Source organism: Hippopotamus amphibius, chromosome 7 (assembly GCF_030028045.1).
Source record: "Hippopotamus amphibius kiboko isolate mHipAmp2 chromosome 7, mHipAmp2.hap2, whole genome shotgun sequence".
NCBI classification, from domain to species: domain Eukaryota; kingdom Metazoa; phylum Chordata; class Mammalia; order Artiodactyla; family Hippopotamidae; genus Hippopotamus; species Hippopotamus amphibius.
In genome coordinates, this window is record NC_080192.1 from 26,352,578 (window position 1) to 26,376,007 (window position 23,430).

The following is a 23,430-nucleotide window of genomic DNA, read 5'->3' on the forward strand; positions in this document are numbered from 1 at the left end:
TTAGTGCTTCACTTGATCTTCAAGTAGCAAATGGAATTGGTGAGCTATTCTCACCATTGACATGGATAGCCTGTCCCAGCATGACTGAGTGGGGGGAATCAGGGAAGGGGGAATTAACATTTATTTGGAAACAGCGCATCTGATGACTGTGTCTGTGTGAATTCCCAAAGAAAAAAATCCAGATTAAGGAGAATTAATCATAAAGGAGAATGGTTTATTGAAATAGTTGCTTACGTTAGAAATATGTCATACTTTAACTACTGAATACAGAATCTAGGCGATTTAACAAGCTTAGCTTTCATTTTAGCAGAGTACAATCAAGCATAAGCAGGCCCCTTTTATGAGGACCACTACTTACTCATCAAAGTTAACTGTGTCACTGTGGCTATAGGCCCCATTAACGCAAATGTAAATGGCTGGTCCAAAGGCGGGCAGCATGAGAAGACTAGGAGGGGCAGCCACCTGCAGGGTCTGGCTTGCCGCCAGGATCCCCCATCTCAGACAGGCTTCCTGGCCTCCCTTTCTGGCCATTTGGGATGCCAGAGCTGTCCTGAGACCTACATAATGCTTTATAACCAAATTCTGGTGACTGATTCATAATTTTTAAAAATGTTATTTAAAATCTTACCTCATCAAAATATTTTACGATGTATTTGTAGATTTCTGTCAAGGCCACTTCTTCATTAAATTCATTTTCATGTTTCTTAAAGAAAGAAAGGCTTGTTGAGAGATTCTGAAATGACTTTTTTTTTTTTAAAAGAAAGAAGGATCCAAATACAATCTTATTTTTACTTTCTAACAATACCTTAGATTCCTGAGTTAAGAATTCTTCCATCTCTGAAGATGACAATGGAGGCAAATCCCTGATTGCTTTGTAATAAGACTTTACTTCCTCTTTGTAGGTTGGGATATCCTTGGCATAGAGAAGTTTATTAGTTGGTGCTTCCTGAAAAAAAGCAACCACCACCAAAAGAATTTTTAAAAAACTATGGGGAATTTCTAAGAGTACCAATATAGCTGAACCTCCACCACTGTTATCTCCTATAACAAGGATTCTTCATGCAGTAGGCCTTCATAAATGTTGTTGACTTGCATGACTGACTGCTATCCAGATAGTTCTGGTGAGTCACTGTTATTTTCAGGCAGATTAAATGCTAATATATTCTGCCTTCCTCTCATAAAAGAACTGAAATTATTATTTTTGCATGATTTTGAGTTACTGTAACAATGGAACTTATTTCAACCAGTTCGTCACTAATAGTTGTAAAAAGCCTGAATTAAAACATTTGCTCTCATCCTCACCCACCAGTGAATTTTGGCATTTATAAAAGGTTTGATTGTAGGTCTGATTGAGCCCTTTATATAACCATGAAAGTGGTAAGTAATTGGCAGTGGCAGGTTTTTCTGCTTGTCCCTTCTATTTTATTAGATTATAAAGATCTTCCAGTGTCCTCAGAAAGAGCGTGGTCATGAGTATTGGTGGCTCTGATGTCTGATAAAAAATTCTCTGGCAGTTGGAATGTTCTTATGTAATTTTAATAGTGATCTTAAAATTTAAGACTTATTTTTTAAAGTTAAAATTTTGACAAAATTAAATCTACTGTCAAAGAAAAATTAATAGCCAATCTAAGAAAGAAATGGAAAAATTTAGTCGAGCTGACCTGAGAATTCTGACCCAGGAGATAGTCTCAGGAAGCTCTGAGCACTGTTTGGAAGAGGTAAGAGGGGAGGCCTGTATATATGTGATTTGAGGGAGGGGGTGTGCAGTCAGACACATCTGGGTTTACTGCTATTTGTGAGGAACAGATATCTCAGTTAATGGCTTTAGTGCATTTCTAAGTACGAGAAGATTCAAGAAATTTGAGTTCATACAATTTTCTTTTAAAAATATCTGAGCGCTCGGGCTTCCTAGGTGGCGCAGTGGTTAAGAATCTGCCTGCCAATGCAGAGGTCACAGGTTCGATCCCAGCTCCAGGAAGATCCCACATGCCGCGGAGCAACTAAGCCCGTGTGCCAAAAAAAAAAAAAAAAAATCTGAGCGCTAGCTCTGCCAGTTTTCCCAGAGCACAAAATGCCTCATCCTGATCTTTGCCTTGAATTCCTCTCAGGGTGTATTACGGGTCAGTGAAAGCAGTGGCTAATGACTTGATTCTTGTAGAACTGGATGGTGGGCATCATTCTTTACTTTGTAATCCCCTCCCTTTCAGACTTAATTTCGACCAATGCTGGGGAGGCATTTCATGACCATGAATGCTCATTCCCAGGTCAGATGAAGATTTCGTTGATAGGCCACTCACTGCGCTATTACTAAATAAGGTAGGCCCTGTTAACAGTAGCCAAAAGCCTTTGGACCACCTGTCTTACTAGTCTGTTATGGTCCAGGTTCCCTCCTGTTGCTTCTTCCCACATCTAGAATTACAGTTACAATCACTGATATTTGGTCAATCATTTCAAGTCACCTAGTCATCATCATTTTATTGGAGGCTCAGTCACACATTTGGTAATGCCAGAAACAGCGATCTTGTAAAATAGGCAGAATACAAGTCATATAGGTAGTAACATTAATCAGGTCATAAGTAAGTATCTAAGCTAAGAGCTTCCATTGGATGCAGCCCACTATCTCCCCAGGTCACCTGACCAGTCTGCTCTGCACCAATTGCTATCTTTAAGGGAAGTAATATATTGGTGTCATACATATAGTTCACCAGAGGAGTCTGCACATACAAGGTGAGTGGTGGGTCATCACGACCCCTTACAGGATTGAGAAAGGAATGTTATCTTCCAAGGAGTTACACAGCCAGTGCCAGAAGAAGAAAAATTGATCTTTGTGGTTCACGCCGGTGTTTCTGGCATTAGGGAGGTCTGGTTAATGCAGGTAGGTGCACAATGCACACTACGGGGGGGCGGGGTGGGGGGGGAAGGAGGCTCAAACAGGCAGGGAAAAAATTTGCTTAAATTTTTCTTGCTTTGAAATGTGAATATTTGTTGTATCACTACTCAGGGAAGAAAGGTGAGTTAATGATAGGGCCAGTGTCCCAGTATCAGTGGCTTGAATGGCCCATCAATGGCTTGATGAATCATTCTGAAGGATGTCTAGATTGAGATATTACTGAGATTTTTTTTTTTTTTACCTCTCAAGTTTTCGTAGCATGTGATCATTCAATAAAGATTTATTTAGCCAGGCACTGGGGTAGGCATTGAATGAAAAACCAATCAGTAGATGCCCTTAAGAAGCTTACAGTCTGTCAAGGAAGACAGAGACTTACACAGTGCTTACTAAGATACCAGTAATTAGTAGCAGGGTGTAGAGCAAAGAAAAGGACTGTAGAGTCAGACATATGATCTTAAACAAGACTTGTAACCTCTCAGAACATCAATTCCTCATTTATAAAATGAGGGTAATGGTAACTACTTTATGTGGTTCTTGAACCACAATATTCTAATTGAAATATGCCAATAACATAGTAAGCAGTAAACAGCCATTGTTACTATGGATAAATAACCACTTATGTGTCTTTCAGTGTGTTGCATGCTGGGAAGAACTTTATTGGTCAAAGGAAGAAAGCGCATGGGAAATCCATCAGGATGTCACAGAGTAGGTATATTTAGACTAATCTGTGTCGCCTACAGTTTCTGGTACACTTCAGGGGGTGATATTTGTTGAATGAATGAATAAGTAGGGTTTTACTAGACAGGAGTTATGAAACAGGAAAGAGATAAGCAAAGGGATGTGAAAAACAGTAAGTTTGGGGAAACTAAACGCTGTAGCATAGAAGGTAGGTGGATTGGGCAAGAAAACAGGGAGACCAGAAAAGAGACAAGAAGCCCAGTCAGGAAGGGCCATGTGGCACTGGGAAGATTGTATCCGGTAGGTAATGGGAAGTATTTACAGCGTTTAAGCAGGAGCCTGACAAGATCAGAGTTATGTTTTAGAAAGATAACCTGAGACACAGCGAAAGGGGGATGAGGCAGACAGCAGGAGCCAGGACACCAGTTAGCAGGCAGTTATCCCAGTGGAGAAGGGATGAAGGAATAGGGGAGAGGAGTGAGAAGAAAGGGACAGAAGTGAGTAGTAACCAGTTGGAAAGAGAGGTGGGAGGAAGGAGGAGCTGAAGATAATGCTGAGGATTCTACGCAATGCTAGGAAAATAAAAGTCAAAAGGTTTGGTTTGCAGCGAGTCTGGATTTAGACTAGGAGTCTGAGGCACCTATGCACATCCACCACACTGCATTCCAGACACTCGGAACATCCTTCCACCAAAGAGCGACTGCCCAGCATGAAAAGACTTCCCAACCCATTAGATACAGATATTGCTCAGTTCAACATATCTTGGAGTCCTTGAACAAGACCAAAATATCTCTTTCAACATTTCCTCTGTATCTTTATCCTTTTTTGCCTTTTAGAGCTTTTGTTCAGCAAAGAAAACCATAGGAAAACAATATTTGATTATAAACTGACAAACTAGAGGTATTGGAAATCTCAGGCAAGAGTTTTTGTCCCCATAAGAAATTTGTTATATTCAAATAGATGCTTTTAGGTATATTCAGATGGAATTAATTTAGGCAAATTTCGTTTCATACTTTGGGTTCATAGTTTATTAGCATCTGTAGAAGATTTTTCTAGGAAGCAAAGAATAAAGGTTTTCACAGGCAGAGGTCTTCATTAGGATGACGATAATCTATTTTGGTTTTCACTTAAACTAGATTAAAAGTAGAAATAAATGAAAGAGATTTTAAAGAAAAGTAAATTTTCAGTGACCGTCATTGACTTTTTAGCTGGTGTGGCTTATTATTTGAATGTTTACAAGGAAGACTGTGTTTCAGACGGATGAATACGTACAGGAAATCCTAAAGCTGGGCCTTACCTTCCCAAGTTGCTGCTCTGTGAGGGAAAACGCATCCATGAATGCCTGGGCGATCACTGACAAGCAGCCATCTATGTGTGGTGTCTTCTTAATGTCAAAGACAAACTGAGGGTTCTTCAGGATGTTTACCCAGAAGCGAAGAGGAAGGCTGTTCCGAGAGAGAGAGAGATCTCTTTTCAAATACAGCCATTCACATGAGGCAGATGCTCTGTTTATCACAGTTTGTAAACGGGTGTTTTTGTCCTTGTTGAAGTATGCAAGTCTGCTTTGCCAAATATACCAAGCAACAGATGGCGGAATCACTCAGAACAAGAAAGGGTTAAACTGTCAGAGCTACTGAAAGGGAGACCTGGAGGAGGAGAAGTCTGAAAGTGGCCATTGACAAGACAACAATTTTCTCCGCAGAGTTCCAGATTATATTAGATAATGGTTACCAGTGAGACCATCCCATCAGATCTCCAGAACCTGACCGCTTCTCACCCCCTCTAAGTGCTGCACCCGGGCCTAAGCCACCGTCATCTCTCGTCTGGATTATTACCCCCCACTCCACCCCCAACAGTTAATTCACCCACAACCACTAGCAATCCTCTTAGCACAGGATCACGTCGTGTCTCTCTTCTGTTCAAAACCCTCTGTTGCTCTGCGGCCCTCTCTGGAGAGAACCCCTGCACGATCGAGGCCCTCATCTGCTACTCTTCACCTTACTCACCCGAACTCCACTGGCAGCCTCGCTCCTCTTCATGCACACCAGGCAGGCTTGTGCCTCAGGACTTCACTTTTGTCCATCTTCCTGAAACTGTCTTGCCCCAGACAGTCTCATGGTTTGTGCCCTCTTTCAAGACCTGATTCAGATGTCATCTCCATGAAGCCTCTGACCACCCTGTCCGGTCTCTATCCTTTTCTCCCCACTCTGTGCACTACATTAATTGCCTTCTAATATACTACGATTTACCTGTTAAGATGCAAGTACTCTGAGAACGTGGATTTCTGTCTATTTAGTTTCTTTCCAATAGCTAACAATACTTGGTATACAGTCAGTACTCAGATATTTGATTGTGAACTTGGAAGTCACTCCGAGTCCTCTGGCCTCGCTGATTACCTCCATCCTCATCATACGGGCTGCTGGGCCTCTCAACAGCTCTGCTACCCTGACTAACGCCCCCGCTCAGGTGCTGCTGCCTTCACAGTGCAGTCGCAACCTGCAGCATCTAAGCTTGGTGCGGGAAGAGCAGGGCCTAGGAAGGCGAGGCTAGAACAAAGGGAGGAAGGGAGCCAGGACAGAGAGTTACCACAGACCTGGAGCTTCTCATACTTATTTAAAGTGGTCTGGCCAAGCTCAGTGCTTAGAAGGCCTTGCGCTTGCACTGAGAAGCTCTATTACACGATAACTCTTGAGTCTCACTCAGCTCATGCACAGGGTATTTCCGTTAGAGGTAATGAACTATGTTTCATTACTGAGGGACAATTTTAATTTGGATGCCTTACCTCAGTGTAAGGTAAAGTATTAAAAAAAAAAACAAAATACAACCCTTTGACTAATTCGCACAGCATTTGATCAAATTAAAGCAGAAGTTTCTATACAAAATAGCTTGGAAATTGTTTCTTATCTTTTACTGGTCAAGCTAAACGTGTTTAAAGATTAATAAAAGAATAGAGTTTGTTTACTCTGTCCTAAAGAATAGGATTCTCAGCACAGGAATGGTTTTGTTTATTGTGTAGTAACAGTAAGAAACTGCTTTGATGTGATAGTTTACCAAGCCAAAAAATTCTAAGATAGGGATAAATGAGTCCTGTAACCATCCACGCCCTTCTTTTAGTTAAGATTCTGTCCCAGATTCTTGAAAACAGTCAGTAAACACCTACTGTTTGTTCCCACCTGTTTGTTTTCCAGATATGTACAACATCAGGATCTGTGATTTTTTTGCTTTCAGCCTGGGCATCCAAAAAGTCAAAAAAGTATTTTATAGCAAACGGGGCTCTGCTGTTGGGTAAACTCCAAATGCTTCTAAAAAGTTTTTCAAGCACAGAGTGAATTGCCACCTGAAAGAGAGAGCACATCAGACTTAGAAGATTAAAAAAACAGGGTAGTGGTTTTGAAAATATGAGGAAAAATGAAACCCAAATTCAGAAATAACGATGTACGAAACAGAAAAACAAGCTGAAGAGAAAGTATATAAAATTGTCCACTGAGGCCAATACTCATAGTATAAGATAAATGTCCTGAAAATCCATGCTCAGGTTTTAGATCTGATTCATAAGCTTCTTGCTGATTACATTGTTTAGTCAACAGGGAGGCTATCTTAGAAATCGCTAACAGTTGAAATGTCAGTTGTAGGACTGTCTACATAAACCAACGTGCCCTGGATGTTTGGCATTTATTATATTCGGCCTGGAAAAACACGTGATGTTGCTCAGTTCCCAGAATTTTTCCTGCTGCATATATTTCCATCATAGGGTTTTATTGTGTACGTTGCAAAGCATTTGAGTGTTTTACTAAAACCAAATAGGCAGAGCTCTGCGGGACAGATGAGAAAATCAAGAGGCTCTGGCTGTCCTCTACCCACTAAACAAATCTACTAAGCTCTAAGCAGACGCTCTGCTATAATCTGAAGCAGCATGCCCATCAGAAGACGAGGGCCAGGTGTAGACAAAAGCATTTCTATTGCTAGTCATTTCAGGGGGGCGGGGTAAGGAGCACCGCAGACTTCTGTTAATCCCACCACCAGCCAGATACAGTAAAATTTGATATTCTACTGGCTTTCACATCCGACACTTTTATATGGGAACGGAATTGTTAATTTTAAAATGACCTCCCCCCACTTCATTTTATTTCCAATTCAAAGAGGGAGCTTTATTGCTCCTTTATAATAATAAGTAAACGAAAAGGAATAATTATGCTGTCAACCTGGAAAATAACAAGAGCGCAATGGTGGGTAAAGGGACTGGCAACAATATGAAATCTCTGACTCAAGATGCTATGGTGGAAGTTTGTACAATGCTTTATCTTTGCAGTTTGTAAAAAAGAAAAAGAGGGTAGGAAGTGTTTACAATTTAAACTTTCATTTTGCTTTGCTAGAAGGCACGAGGGATTTGTAACATTTTCACACTTCAGTGGAAATTAAGTTAAACACATCATACACCCCCAAGGTGGCCGTAAAAGCGCTCCCAGAACAGTAAGTGTACCTTGGTCGACAGCAGCTTTGTCAGATACATTTCTTTTACTTTGAACTTGTGCTTCCCTCGGTGTCTTTTTCCCTGCACATCTTGGAATGCTTCCGAGTCTGGCAAAATCTGAAGGGAAGACAGAGTAGAAGAAGCGTTACCCAAGGACACCGTTTGTGCTGCAGAAGGCATCCGATTCAGCAGGAGCACAAGAAAGCCTGAACTCACCAAATGGCAGTGGTCTTCTGAGTATTCCACATCTGAATGCCATGGAAAGAGGGAGAGAAACAGTCCATTAAAAAAACAACCACGGGCTCATTGCTCTTCTCATAAGATGCCCCATGTGTGCTAGAAACAGAAGAGGTTACTTGAGCCCTCCTACTTGAGCTCTTCATAGCTACATTTCTGCCACCCCCCTCTCCCCCCTTAGCATCTTAAGACCTTAAAAACGGTGTGAAGACAGGATGGGTCAGGGACTGGGGTGGGAACCAGGTTCCCTGTCCCTGGAAGTGTTAAAACAGAGGCTGACTGATCACTTGAATGTGGTGTAGGAGAGGCTCAGGTCTCATTTAACAGCTAGAGCTGGGGTACCTACTGTGTGCCGGGGCTGCTAGGCAAATAGCAATGAGTAAAACAGATCCAGCTCCCGCCTAAAGGCATTCCCATCCTAGCCAGTGAGAGACTCTTACTCATTACACAATTACTTATTTAATTAATACCCTTGTGATAAGGACTGTGGAGAAGAATTCTATGCTAGGAACGTATCTAACAAGGGCCCGACCTGGTCTGGGAGGTTGTCTGAGGAAGGGATGTTAGGGCTGAACATAAATGAGTGCAGAGTGAGCCAAGCCAGTGGGGGAGGGGAAGGGGTGCAAAGGCCCTCAGGCGGGAAGGAAGGTGACCCCTTCTAGGATCTGAGAGAAGGGCGGCAAGGCAGCGGTTACAGAGCAAGTGGGAGAGCAGCACAGAGCGAGGACAGTCTGGGAACACACGTGGCTGTGAAGGGAGTGGTAATGCAGGGAAGGGCGGGATTAAAGCACTTGATTTTTTGTTTTGAAGAAGAGAGATCAGAACAGCTTGAAATGCTAGTAGAGAACTACAGAAGCGGGGAAGGGAAAGCAGTGCAGGGGAGAGGAGAGACTATGGGTGGTATAGGAATGCTCAGAAGGTCGGAACGCATGGTGGGATCCAAAGGCCGGGTGAGGGACAGGCCTTGCCGGGAGGAAGGTCAGCCCTGGAATGTCAGGGGAGCGAGGGGGAGGGAAAGGCAGATGCAGGCATGGAGGGAGGGTGCTGGCTCTTGAGGGGATTCTGATTTCTCTCTTCTCTGTGAAGTCCTGGGGGAGGTCATGTGCTGCCAGAGGAGCCATAGGGGTCAAAGCTTCAAGGAGAGAAGGTGGGGTCATGGAGAACACAGTCAGTTGCCTAGAGAAGCACAGGGGAAGCAGGCTACGTTGAGGGTCCCGGCCAAGATGGGAATTTACAGGGCCTCCAGCTGTGCTGTCACGGGCTTTTCCTATGGCTGCCCAGCTGTAGGGTGAGGAAGGTGAGAAGCTGGGTTCATCCAGGGCTGCCCTGGGACTTCCGCAGAGGGGATGATGAAAGAGGGGCGAGGGTTAGGAGAGTGATCCAGTGTCCATTGGATTGGACAGGGAGGAAGCATATTGTTGACTGCCTCGAAGTTCCATAAAGTGATCCAAATGCAAGATCTCCAGATAACAAGCTCTCAAAAGACCAGTCATTGAAGCGTAAAATACACAGCCTCTTCCACTTATTACAGCACCAGGACACCAATCCCCTAGGCCAGGACAGCCGTCCTCTGCAAGATGGCTTCTCTGACTACAGCCTGATGTAAGGATGGATTGGGGGTTGGGGGTGGGGGGCGGGGAGGGTCCCAAGCGGTATCCTACAACCTACCAAGTTATCCTATTTCACTGGGAGCCCTGCATTCCTCATTTGCACTCACCAGGTGTTGGGACCTACCAGGCTGCTTCCAGCACTGAATCCAGGAATCAGAAAGCCCCACCTCCAGCTGTGTGTGTGAACAGGCCCTGTTGGTGACATTTCTGGGGGCTGAAGACTGACTGTCTTGGCTTGGATATAATTTCTCTGGAAGGACCTAGGGATTTTCTCAAGGCACTGTCACAGTGTTTTCCTGCCCCAAGGCTATCGTATCAGGGAGGTAGAAGAGAGTTTAGAGACTGGCCTATTCACTTTCCCACAAAGCTCCCTCTGCAGCTGGTCTATCACCAGGAGATTTGGGCTAAGTGAATTATCTTGTTTGTTCAGAGCTTCCAGGGCTGTGATAATCTGCAGGGTTCCCTCAATTTGCCAGGGGGATCCCCTCAGTTACCCCCATCCTACTGAGGAGTTGGAAAAGAGTTACAATGGCTAAGATTCTGCCCGGAGTTTAGGGCAGATAATGACAGCAACTTCCTCAGTGCCTGGCAGCTGGGGCAACCACTGTTTACAGTTTCCTGTCCCCCTTTTTGCAGGGTTCACATTCTGAGGACCAGAAACAGGTCGAAATAGCTTTTCTTCACTCAGAGAATTACATGGCAACAACTCAATCTCATCTTTGTGACAATACATCCGAGAGAGGCAAAAAGCAATACTTTATAAAGTGGGGTAAGAACAAAAGGTTAACAAGATGATGTCTATTACCTGAAGTAAAATTTGCTATCTTCTTAAAGACTTTTATAGTGGATCCATTTGATATCTGAAAGCAAAGATAAATAATAGATGAGTTTTCAAAATTTAATGTATTTCTCAACTTTAACCAGGAGTTAGATGGCTGGATGGATCTTATATTCTCTCACTTATTCAATCAAATATTTATTAAGAATTCCTGTGTTCTGGGCACTGGAGGCTGGGGCTATAATGATGAGCAAGACACCGTCTCTGCCCTCAAAGAGCCTGCGGTCCTGTGAAGCAGGCAGACAAGGCCATGAGATGCAGTGAGACGGGCTGAAAGGATGCTGTGGGACCAATGGGAGATGGGTCAGCCCTGGACCAGGGGAGGACTCAGCTGTGCTGGGAGGCACCTCAGCCTCTAGAGGGCAGGAGACATTTGGGCCGCTTTCATTTTGGGGGTTCCTACTATTTTAAGAAATGCTGAAATAAGTTTTCAAAAACTGGCCTATAAACTGGTGACAGAGCAGTTTCACATCTAGGTATACACGCGTATACATACTGAGAGTAAACTTTGTAAATGCCCCATATTGGAAACAACCCAAATATGCATCAACAGTAGAATGAATAAATAATTTGGGGTATATTCATAAAACAGGCTATGATAAAACAATGAAAATGAACAAATTACTGCCAAATGCCACACGGATGAACCTCACGGTGACGATGGGGAGACCAAAGAAGCCTGGCAAAATGGAATGCGTACCGTGTGGCTCCATTCACATGGAGCTACCCACCTTTGCCCCACCGAAACAGTCAAAACTATGATTTAAATGTCTGGAGAAGAGGAGAGTCCAGGAGGGGGCTTCTGTGGTGCCTGCAATGCTCTATTTCTTGATCTGAGTGGAAGTTATAAGATATGCTCACTTTCTGATAATTCATCCAGCAGTATACTTACAATTTGTTTTTTCCACAGGTATTTCTTATTTTTTTAAAAGAAGCTTATAAAAATCATAAAATTGCAAATACTTTAAAATAAAAACTTTAAAATTTAAGCATGACTTACAAGAAAGTGCTCATATTAAGTGTACAGATCAAGAATATTCACTTGGGGCTTCCCTGGTGGCGCAGTGGTTAAGAATCCACCTGCCAATGCAGGAGACACCAGTTTGATCCCTGGTCGGGGAAGATTCCACATGCCACAGAGCAACTAAGCCACAACCATTAAGCCTGCACTCTAGAGCCCATGAGCCACAACTACTAAGCCTGTGAGCCACAATTACTGAGCCCATGCACCACAACTACTGAAGCCTGCGTGCCTAGAGCCTGTGCTCCGCAGCAAGAGAAGCCACCGTGATGAAAAGCCTGCGCACCACAAAGAAGAGTACCCCCTGCTCGCCACAACTAGGGAAAACCCCCCACGCAGCAACGAAGACCCAACGCAGGCAAAAATAAATTTAAAAGAAAAAAAAAAAGAATGTTCACTTAAGTACATACCTGTGTAACCACCACCCACCCACATCAAGATACAAAATTATATTTCAAGGTCCCAAAAAGTACCCCTATTACGCTTCTCAATCAATAACCACCTCATCCTCATCCAGAGGTAATCACTTTCCTGACTTCCATCACCATTATTTAGTTTTATCTGTTCTTGAACTTCATGGAAGTAGACTCATTCAGCATACTCTTGTGTCTGGCTTTTTATGGTCAATATAAGGTCTACAATGTTTATCTGTGTTGTTGCAGCTACCAGCAGTTCGTCCTTTTTAAATTACTGTTATTCTATTGAATGAATACAATACAAAAAACTGCCATACAATAAAAGGGAAGAAGTACTGACACATGCTACAACATGAATGGAACTCAAAAACATTGTGAAGTGAAAGAAACCAGTCACAAAAGATCACATATTGTACCATCCCATTTGCATAATTTGTCCAGAATAGGCAAATTTATACAAACAGAAGGTAGATGACTAGTTGCCTAAAACAGGAGTTGGAGGAATGAGGAGTGACTCTTAATGAGTTCAAGGTTTCTATTTGTGGTGATGAAAATATTGTAAAATTAGACTGTGGTGATGATTGCACAACCCCACAAATGTTCCAAGAACAATTGAATTGTACATTTTGAAAAGGTGACCTTTATGGTATATAAATTATATCTCAACACAGCTGTTAAAAAATTGCCACAGATTTTAAATGTATGCCTTTGACAAATAAATGCTTTTACCACACTGACACAATTTCAGCGCCGATGTATAGCCTCTTTTGGAGATAAGGTCTAGAGTTCTCACCTAAGGCTTTTGGGGACCATGGAACCCAGGGCCCAATGGCCTTTCGTGCACCCCTTCTCCACACCCAACCAGGGGAAGAAGGGCCCTTCAGGCCAAAGGGGGACTAGATGCTGAGAGACAGGGGGCAGGCCTTGCTTCCTGGGAGGAAGAGTAAATTGTTCTGAGGGGCTGGTCCACAAAAATATAAGACAAGGGGGCCATCAAGCAGAGGCAGGTCAGGGATGCACACATCTTCACCTACATCCTGGGATGTGGCTGAAGGGTTAACCCTGTCGTTTCTGAACATGCATCAGCTAAGTGATTTTCCCCTGCACTTGAAAGCGCTAAGGCGGTTCTGAATTCTAATATTAATTTGGGCCTACCCTCCCTCCATTTGGAAAAAAAAAAGTAGAAACTTTGAATTCCTCTTCCAGCCTGCGGCACACTGGTTATCAGAATGTACAAACCTGCTCAGCAAACACCAAAGGATTACAGCCTAATCTCTCGCAGTTTGTCCCCACAGAGGAAGGAACACAAGCCAGAGCCAGCCCTGGAGGGGGCCCCTGAGCACAGGGTCCAGCCAGCTGCTAAGTTTGGGCCACAGGCCTCCAACTGCTGGCGTTCACGCTGTCTTGTGGGGAGGGCGCTCTGGGCAGGGGCTGGGGTGGGGTAGGGGGTGGGGGGAGATCTGGCCACTGCGAAGTGTCTTGAGCACTGATTCTAAACTCTTATTGAGCTCCTGGACTCTGCCGTTATTACCAAACATCCTCTCCTCTCCCCTCGAGCCATTCATTGTTTTCTGGCTGATTTTTCAATTCTCCTCCATATTTGATGCAATTAAAGTAAACGCTCTGTGCAGGCACCCCCTTAGCAATACTCAGACACCGAGTTTATGAGAATGTTTGAAGACAGTTACAAAAATTCCTCCCCACGAAGAGCTGGATGTGCTGTTTCTAAGCCAATAAATATCTTTTTATAAAAGGAAGCTGGTGATTCATTCTGGGTAATTGTCAAAGAATGAATCCCAAATGGATCCCGTCGCGTGTTGAGCCAATACTCCGCTCCTGTCAGACGCTTTGTTTTGCCAAAAGCGAGCACCCTTACTCTATAATCACAAACACCAAGGATGGGCCTTCCGATGAGGAGTGCAGCCAAAAGTTCAAATGTCTTTTCAAGAGCTGGCAGCGACTTGCTGCTGGCACGGTGCTCAGACATTAAGATCGCGCAGGCGCAGCTGGTACCAGGGAAATTTTACTCTGAAATTATCTCCTGAGAGCAAATGTAAAAGCATTTTATTAGCGGGTGAGTTGTGTGTGTGTTTCAGCATGTATGTGTGCGAGCGTATTTCTAACTTCCACAGCTGCTCTAGGGCTGGAACATTTTTTTTCCCCCACGTGACACTTTAACACCGTTGTAAAGACAGAAAACTAGTTTATTTACAGATGTTCGTTGAAGGGAAAGGTTTCCATTTTCTGTTTTGCACAAAAGTCAAGTGCTGCTGAGTTAAGGACAGAAATGCCTTTTTGAAAAGTGCCACAGGATCCAAAGTGTTAAAAATATGATGCTGTTTGTTCCATGTGAGGAGCTCCAAATGCTTTCCGAAGAGTGGCTCATTAATCCTCCCATACTCCTGTGAGGCAGGGAGCATCCTCTGGGCCCCTACTTTAGGAATGAAAACCAAATTAAATCAACAAAAGATGAATGTCACTCGATGGATCTGTGGCTGGAATGTTTCTCCAGCCCAGAGCAGAAACGGTACACACGGCAACTGCAAATTAAATTCCTTCCAGTCTCACAGTACTCCAAGATTCAAGATGACAACAAGGCCATACCCCTCAAATGACGGCGGCTGGCCTGCATTGGAAAGAGGCGGAGAGGAGAGCAGACTTTTCCACCATCAGAATTAGGAGTTGTGACTACACAGGGAGAGATGGACCCACGTCACCGATTTAAAGTTGCTCCTGAGGACTTCCTAGGTGGCGCAGTGGTTAAGAATCCTCCTGCCAATGCAGGGGACACGGGTTCAAACCCTGCTGCAGGAAGATCCCACATGCCACGGAGCAACTAAGCCCGTGCACCACAACATTGAGCCTGTGCTCTAGAGCCTGTGAGCCACAACTATTGAGCCCGTGTGCCGCAACTATTGAAGCCCACGCGTCTAGAGCCCATGCTCCGCAACAAGAGAAGCCACAGTAATGAGGAGCCTGCGCACCACAATGAAGAGTAGCCCTGGCTTGCAGAAACTAGAGAAAGCTTGTGTACAGCAACAAAGACCCAATGCAGCCAATAAATAAACAAATTTAAAAAAAAAAAAAAAGCTCAAGCAAAACTAAAATAATAAAGTGTTTAAAAAATAAATAAAAAAATAAAGTTGCTCCTGAAGTAAACAGAAGTGACACATCCTCTAAATCATCTGCAAGTGAAGGCGAGATTTCTTTGTGATAAAGGATTATCTTGATGCCACAAGGTGAAGATTACGCCATAGAAACAGATTTTCTAGAAATACAAGCTTGAACTTAAACTTTACCCAGTGAAAGTGCCATTTTTGTAAGTAAAAAATGGTCGAATGTTGGCAATTTCAAATGGTTGAGCCCAAGACGAGAGCTGGAACTTTAGCCTAAGAATTTTATGGAAAATTATGTATAGGGTCTGAAATACCATGATACTTTTTCCTTAAGTCTGAAAACACAATAGTCAATACAGAACATCATGTGGAAACCCTTACTGGGATCTCACATTCCTAAAATGGTATTTTGTGAAAATGGAATCCTATTCAACTAGCATTGTCCCAGCAACCACTCATCAATACTGCTCTTCCCACCTTCCCCGTAGCTCTTCTCACTGACACTCCAAGGCTGGAGGCAGATGAAAAAGGAATCTACTTTTTTCCCCAGGGCTAGAGGGATAACCTTGCTGAATCCTTCAGGAAAAGAGGCTCGGGGCTCATCGGTGTCTTTGGAAGGAGCCCATCAGAACATTCTCAGCAGACACACCGAATCACCCAGGATGTTCCTGACACCCAGGACGGAGCTCTGAAGGATTCTTGAAAGTAGTGAAAATGGCAGTACAGCTCCTGCTTCTTTCTTGTGTGCTTGGAATTGGCCTCGGGCCAGAAGCAAACTCCTTTGAGGACTGCCGGAACCCTGAGCTAGTCCCCGGGGGCGGGAGCTCGGCCTCCACCAGTGTGCGTGCCATTGGGAACCTAAGCTCCCCAGGCTTTTGTTGGGCTGGGAATTACCAGCTCTTGGATGCCTGAAAGAGGCCTCCCTTCTGACGAAGGTAACGACTGTTGCCTTCAAGGAATATTGGCCTTAAAGGATGTTAAAGTAGGATTAGAAGGAAGGAAGCATTTTGATAAACTCACAGACATGAGATTCACCATAAGATTTGAAGAGAAGTTGCCCTTTTGAACTTGACATCATAGAAGGTAACTACCAGAATTTCTCATAAGCTCTCCAGCCAGGCTGCTTCAGAGGCTAGGTGCATGGGCTGCCAGCCTGGCTCTGAGCAAGGTTATCCCTCTGGCCCTGAGCAGAGCCACAGTCTCTGTGCAATTCCTTTTTCATCTGCTTCCAGCCTTGGGGCATCAGTGAGGAGAGCTATGGGAGTGGGGCCAAGTTTCTTAGCCTCCCTGGGCCTCAGAATGGGAATAACAACAGTGTCTACCTCACTGGGCTATAAAGAGGACTAAAGGAGTTACTCTTTGTAAAAGCTCCTGGAACAGTATACAGTATACAGGAAGCACTCTATGTGTCTAGTAAATGAGAATCTAAAATCATTCATGGGACTTCCCTGGTGGTGCAGTGGTCAGGACTCCGCACTCCCAATGCAGGGGGGGTTCGATCCCTGGTCAGGGAACTAGATCCCACACGCATGGTGCAAGTAAGAGCTCACAGGCCACAGCTAAGGAGCCCGTGAGCCGCAACTAAGACCCGGTGCAACCAAATAAATACATAAATATTAAAAAAATTGTCATTCATGCCCTAAGAGACCTTTAGAGACAGTCCAAGCCCTTTAGTGTCACAGAGGACACACCTGACCAGAAGGACCACTGACCTTACCCAGCAGATCCTTTGGCACATTCCTAAGAGCTTTAAATGTCATGTGAGTGATAACTTTGGTGTTAGCAGTGACCACTTGGGCATGCGTGCACTCCCGTTAGGAGGAAAACTCTTCAACGACAGTGGTTAAACGTTTTTTCTGCCTTCAAAACCTCACAGATCAGAACGAGAGGTGTGATCTGTAGAGAATATTTCTTGCCGGACACAACACCTGTCCTGCACGCAGTTGTGTGTGGGTGCAATAACACAGTCCAGCAAGATGTCACACGGGGAGGGGGCAGGTGCAGAAAGCCTGGACAGGGAGAAACCATCCTGCCACAGTCACATCAGGCAAGCATCCCCACACCCTCTATACACTCACACAGACACACACAACTGATCTCGTCAGCTCCAGAGCACAGCACAGTCCCCTTCAGAGGGGACACACACACACACACACACACACACACAGCAGTGGCCAGTTAAGGAAGCACTAGGGAGGATTTAATTATAGTGGAGAAAGATGCCTCTGGCTTCATGTGTTTGTAGAGGCGTCGGCTTTACCCCTTGTCTGCACAGGACAGAATAAGACTAGTGCAGAAATTTTGCCCTCTTCCATGTTCATCTGATGGAGAATGAATCCGGATAATAAAAGCACCTTCAATACAGGTTGTGTGAACATGAATCGTGCTTATACACGCGACCAGTGCTGGGCACAGGCTGTCATCATTGTGGAAAGCAATTGTGCCGATGCCCAGGGTTGGCAAGGATGCCATCCTGCTGGTGACAGGGCATTGCTGGCAATTTGGGGCTCTGGAGGCTGCATCCGGTCCATGAGAGGCTATATTTTTGCTGTGCCTTCAGGTCCCCTCTAGAAATCTGTTCTTCAAATATACGGACAGTAAATCATTCAGAGGAGACCAGCTACACTCTATTTGCCCTAAGGACAGAACAAGGTGAGAAAAAACAGGCTCACACTCTAGCAGTGGGGACTTTGTTTAGATAGTAGGAGGAACTGGCCGTCACTAAAGATTAACTTTAAACCCTAACTAATTTGGGCTAATTGGAGGGAGGTGAGTCTGAATCACTTAAAACTCTGAGTTAGACCCTATTTTTAACTGAAATATAGTTTTTTGCTTTGAAGCACCTACAGTGACTCAAACTAGAGCGCTTCAGTAAATGAATAAGAGTGATAATTAGCATCCTGTCTCTTTGGAGGGAAATGTAAGTGTTCAAGGAGAAAATTTTTCTTTAATGAAAAGGCAAAAAGCAAGCTTCAGCACAGCCCTGTCAAATTACTCCAAATTTTGATTGTGCAGGGGCTCTGCTAAACGGAGTAGAGATTCAGGTGGCTGAGGGTGGAGCTGGATACCTTTATTCAAGCAGTCTTTAAAAAGCAGGGCATTTGGGATGGTCCAGGCACAGAGAGCATGGGGCTGATGACCTCAGTTTCCTTCAAGCTCTCTGCGCTTATTTGCCTTCCGGCTTAGCTTTTTAAACATAAGGAGAATCCTTTAAGCCCCCGTGTCCTAGTCTTGTCATTTATTACCACCATGCGGCAACACCAGGGTATGAGGCCAATAAATCCTTTGGACGGGAAGTGACTATAGGTGGATCAATTTCATTATCGTCCTTAAGCAGATAGGTGCCTAGAGCGGCCAGTGTCTCCAGTGAAGACTGATGCCCTCTCTCTCCCGACAGCCTTCCCCTTGCCTTGCAGACGGCGGTGGTGCTTCTTCGTTTTCCCGACGGCAGTGTCTTGTCCTGCCTCTTCCTGTTAATGCCAGTGAGTGGCCACACCTCCTTCCTTTGGGGTCCACCCCACATCATACAGTTCCCACAGGGGATGCTGAGAAGCCTGACGAGGGTGGCCCAGCCCTCCCTGCACAGCTGAGCAAGGCCAGCACAGGAGTCAAGACACCAAAGGAGGGCCTTTGTGGCTGTGTTTCTGCCAAACTTGCCAAGACAAGCTCACTACCCAGACAGAGGGAGAGGAGGCGCCTGCAGCCCGGCCGCAACTCTGAACTTCAGCTGATGCCATGATACACCCCCCTACTAAGCGCTTCCACCTCTGACTCTAAACTCCTTGCAATCATTGGGCTCCTCCGGAGCAGTGCTTCTCCAAATGTGGCCCACAGATAGGAATAGGTACGTTCAGAAGGTTCCCTGGGGATTTTTACAAACTCCAAAGGCTAAGCGCGACAGCTCTTGGCAGGATGATTCCAAGGCTGGAAAGTCTAAATTGCAGAAGGGTGAGCACAGGAGCAAGTTGTTAATCTGCCACGTTCTCTGCTAGGTGACCCCCAGCAAAGGCTGCAGGGGCAGCACCCACCCAGGGGTCACCCAAAGGAACTATTTCCAAGCCGGCTCTGAGACCTACTCAGCCAAAGAGCCCAAGGCGGAGGTGTCCTCTGTTCCTGGCTGTTGTCCAGGAAGCTCTGCTCAAGGAACAGTCTCAGCTTCTTTCTGGGTGAGGGGAATGCCGGCAGGCCCCAAATGCCTTCTTGGTGCAGACACATCTCCCTGGGACTTACAGCCATGAGAGAGGGGGCGCCTACCCTCCAAGGGGCCTGGGAAGCCACTCCCCTGTCTTCTCCATCTCCGCAGGAGCATCTGTGCGTCCGCCCCGCCATCCTGTGCCTTCTCGACCCCTCCCCGCCCCGGGATCTCTCCCAGCTCCTGGCGCCCACCTTCTGCCCATCTCTAAGTCCACACACTTGTCTTCACCTCCAGAGTCTCTGCGTCATTCCTGGTCGACATCATTCTCACCTGAAATTCTTCTAATGAGTCTCCCCATTTTCATGTTTATACCTCTTATATCCATGCTCCACGCGTCAGCCACAGTCATTTTCTGAGACACGAATCTCCCCTGCTTAAGGTCCTCCAGTGGCTCCCCGCTATGCTGAGGATAAAATCCAGCCTCCTGAAGAAGCTGCGAGGCCTGCACAGTCCCCTTCTCCCCCCTCCCACCCCCGTTTCTCTGGCCTTCTTCCACGAGAAGCTGAGGTGTGTACTGGTTAAGCCATGGACCCTAGAGCTCAACAATCTGGGTCCTAATCTTGCCTCTGTCACTGACTAGCTGTTAGTAGACCTCCCAAGCCTCAGTGCACCCATCTCTAAAGCTGGCTGATAAGAGTCCCTACCTGGTAGGACTGCTATGGATAGAATAAGCCGAAACAAAGGGAAAGGCTGAGGCCAGCCCCTGGCACAGCGTAGGGTTCCATAAACACTGGCCACTCACGCCCCTCTCAAGTTCTAGCCCGTCTAAAAGTCTTTCTGCAGAAGAACACACATGCGCTCCCTTTCCTGCTGGGTGTGCTGGCCTGGTTAAGTTCTCCTTACTCTTCAGGTCTCAGCTGAGTCACCACTTCCGCCAGGAAGCCTTCTCGGATGCTCTGAGTCACAGCACTATTACACGGTAGGGTGTTGCCACACTACGTGTCTCCCCTTCCCTTTCCACCCCACTCCGCACCCAGGGCTGTCGCCTCCCTCAGCTCAGGGAGCTGGTCTTTGTTCCTCTCCCATGCAGCCGCAGCTCTCAGCACAGCATGGATCTTCAACAAAGATTTGGATAATGTTGCTGAATGACTCCCAGTCTCCTGGAGTGTTCAGCAACCTCCCCTTCTCCCCTCTCTCATTCTGGGCAGGTTTCTCTGGCACTCAGCTCTCTGACAGGTCACAGGAACCCGTCATCCACCTCAAACGCTCAGCCAGCATGTGGCTCAGAGGCCAAGGAGGTATCACTGAATATTTCAAACAAACAGGAAGTGTAGAACTTCTTCAGAAGCAAAGGACCCTACACACAGGCCATCAGGTCAATTATGAACAGCGGCGCAGCGTAGGACTTTTATATGCTCTGTTCAGTGTCAAGCTGCACAATACCTCTTCCACTGAACAGGCCAGAGGATCTGGTAAAGGTGAAGTTTCTGACCTAACCGCAAGATGGAGACTGACTGGGCCACATGAAAATTACAGCTCTGGGAGAGGGGGTCCCGGAAAACAAGCAGACCACAAGCAACTAAGGAGAACTTCTGCCCCAGAAACAAGTGATCTGCAAATGATTCCAGAAAATGGGTGAGAGTCCTATAATAAGAGTTTATATGGTCCTGGAGATGATCTAATCCAGTTAGGGTTGGGGGTGAGGAGGGAGACGGTGGGGACTAAATCTTGTTCCTACCTCGTAGTGGCCAATGGTGTTTAGCTTGGTTATTCCATCTTCAAGAATCACAGAGGAGCTGTCAATATCCAGAAGTTCTTTGTGTCGTGTGCCCACTTGAAGCTCTGGGAAAAAAAAAAAAAAAGCATTTTGTTCTCTTTTAAAACGACACTGAGAAATGTAAAATGCTACCCTGTCACTTTTGTAATTATTATTTATAACTAGCTAAAACATTAAATGGTTTTGAAGGTTCAGAGATATATCAGCCAGACTGGTAGCCTGAGCTCTGTTTTGTTTTTGTTTTGTGTTTAGGGCTCTGACAATGTAAGACCACTTTTTTCTGAAGCTTTTACTCTGGGGCTAAGCCTGGAAATAAAGCCAAAGGAAGACAAAATAATGCATCCTCAGGAAGCTAAGCTCTTCAGAAAATTCCAAAAGCAAATCTGTATGCCCACACCTGTGTGTTCACAGCCGGCGCTCTGGGAACCATCTTCTGCCCGTCCCCGTTTGGGGTGCGCTGGGAGGCTAGTATCCCAGTACCACGGACTTCAGCCCTGTTACAGAGGCTGCCAGCTTGTGCGGTAGGGTCAGACTGTGGCCCATGGATGTGGGTTTTTTTCTTTTTGTGAATCTGCACAATGGTTCATTTATTATCATTCTAATGTCAATTCCGCACCAATATTTAGAGATCGGAAGATTGCACATAAAAATTAGGACTTGTGATTTCTTTTTTAAAACACTGGATCATCTGGTAACACTGACCACGTCGGCCCCCATGGCCATCATCGGCGAAAGCTAAGTAGCACTGCCCCCTTACATGGCAGGTGTCTTTCCCCAGTTAAATCGGGCCCCAGCACTTTGCATTATCCCAGGTGGGCTGACACCCCCTTCTTTATGATACTTCCTGCCCCTCTGGGCATTAGCGTTTGTGAGCCTCTGCTAGAAGAGGTCTTAGCACAGCTCCTTCTGGTATTAGATTTTAATACGATCTGTGGCTGGTTTCCAAAGGCTTTGTCTTAGTTTCCCGAGGCTAGCCGTGGAGGTAGTTTGAAAGATCAGCGGATGTACAGAAGCCATTTGCCGTCACACTTATCCCAGGAAGCGTCGAGGGGGCTTGTCCTGCTCCCTGCCCCCCCACGTCAGGGGCCGGGAACACCTGATGGGCACAAACCCTGGGTGGTGTGAGGATGATGCTGTGGACCCGGCAGGGGCAGCACGGAGGCCACTGGGCCGCTTCTCCTGGTCCCTGGCTTCCCTCCTCTGTGGTCAGAGCCACACTTTGAGACGTAGGCTCAGCGCAAGGAAGTTGAAGGTCCTGGGTCACGTCATGGTTTCCTGGCTGGGGCTGCTCTCTGACCCTGCATCTAACCAAATGAGCTCACGTGGTCTTGAAGCGCCCAGCAGCCCAGCCAACAGAAGGAAGCAGAAGACAGGTGCACGACAGGGACTTTAGTGGCCTGGCTTTCCTTGAACCCAGGTCTTGGAGTTGCTCCACATGTGCATGGTTTTGCTCAAATGTGCCAGACCCCAACCCCAGGCCTCTAGCAATGGCCTTTCAGCAGGGAGTCTGACTTAGAGGGCCAGGTGGGATGATTTTAATGGCCTGCTTAGTCGAGGCTACAACTGTACACGGAGGAGAGATGAACCTTGTTACGCTGCCTGCCACTGCTGCGATTTTACTCTTTTTTTCCTGTCCCATTATCTGCTATAAAATCCCACGACAGTCTCCTGGGAGGGCTGCGTGGAGCTCAACTTTAAAATGTTGATGAACATTTGAGTGAAGTGGAGCCCTGTTAGCTCGCTCACGCATATGCTCGCCTTTGCAGTATAGCAATAGAGCCCGAAAATGAATTCAGAGCAGATGCTGCTTCATGGTGGGGGAGGATGGAGACTATACTTAATGCAGGATGCGATTAGCAGAGAGGGAGATGACCTTTCTAGCCTGCTGGAGTTCACACCCAGAGTCTGAGCCACCCACTAACGACACACTCCGTACCACAACAAACAAATCAAATGCCAATGTGAGATGCAACACATACAGAGGGCCTGAGGTCGACACCTTTTTGTACTTCTTGATGCAAGGTGAATTCATTCTGTCTCAGGGTTAGCAATCTCATGAATCTGATCTACAAACATAATATTTGAAAAACAACAACAGCGTCTTTGAAAGAGCCTGCTTCCTAGGAAGAAGAGTCATGACACTTGTGGGAGAACAAGGCAGTCTCCTGGCCTCCAGATGTGTCCTCTGGAAACAACCCAGGCTAGTAAGCTGCACCAAACGGAGTCTTCATGCTGGGGGCC

At 45.7% G+C, this 23,430-nt stretch overlaps 1 protein-coding gene across 1 annotated transcript in view; it reads right to left on the bottom strand.

Annotated features, from left to right (window-relative positions):
* The window catches only part of PLXNC1 (plexin C1), a 143,131-nt gene that overhangs the window by 1,336 nt on the left and 118,365 nt on the right, over positions 1–23,430 (bottom strand). The window contains exons 23-30 of the mRNA XM_057741509.1: positions 21,151–21,254; positions 10,692–10,746; positions 8,256–8,287; positions 8,049–8,156; positions 6,742–6,905; positions 4,866–5,013; positions 806–946; positions 629–703 (exon numbers count right to left, since the gene is read on the bottom strand). Coding sequence (XP_057597492.1) covers positions 629–703; positions 806–946; positions 4,866–5,013; positions 6,742–6,905; positions 8,049–8,156; positions 8,256–8,287; positions 10,692–10,746; positions 21,151–21,254 — 827 coding nt within the window. The remainder of the gene's footprint in view (positions 1–628; positions 704–805; positions 947–4,865; positions 5,014–6,741; positions 6,906–8,048; positions 8,157–8,255; positions 8,288–10,691; positions 10,747–21,150; positions 21,255–23,430) is intronic.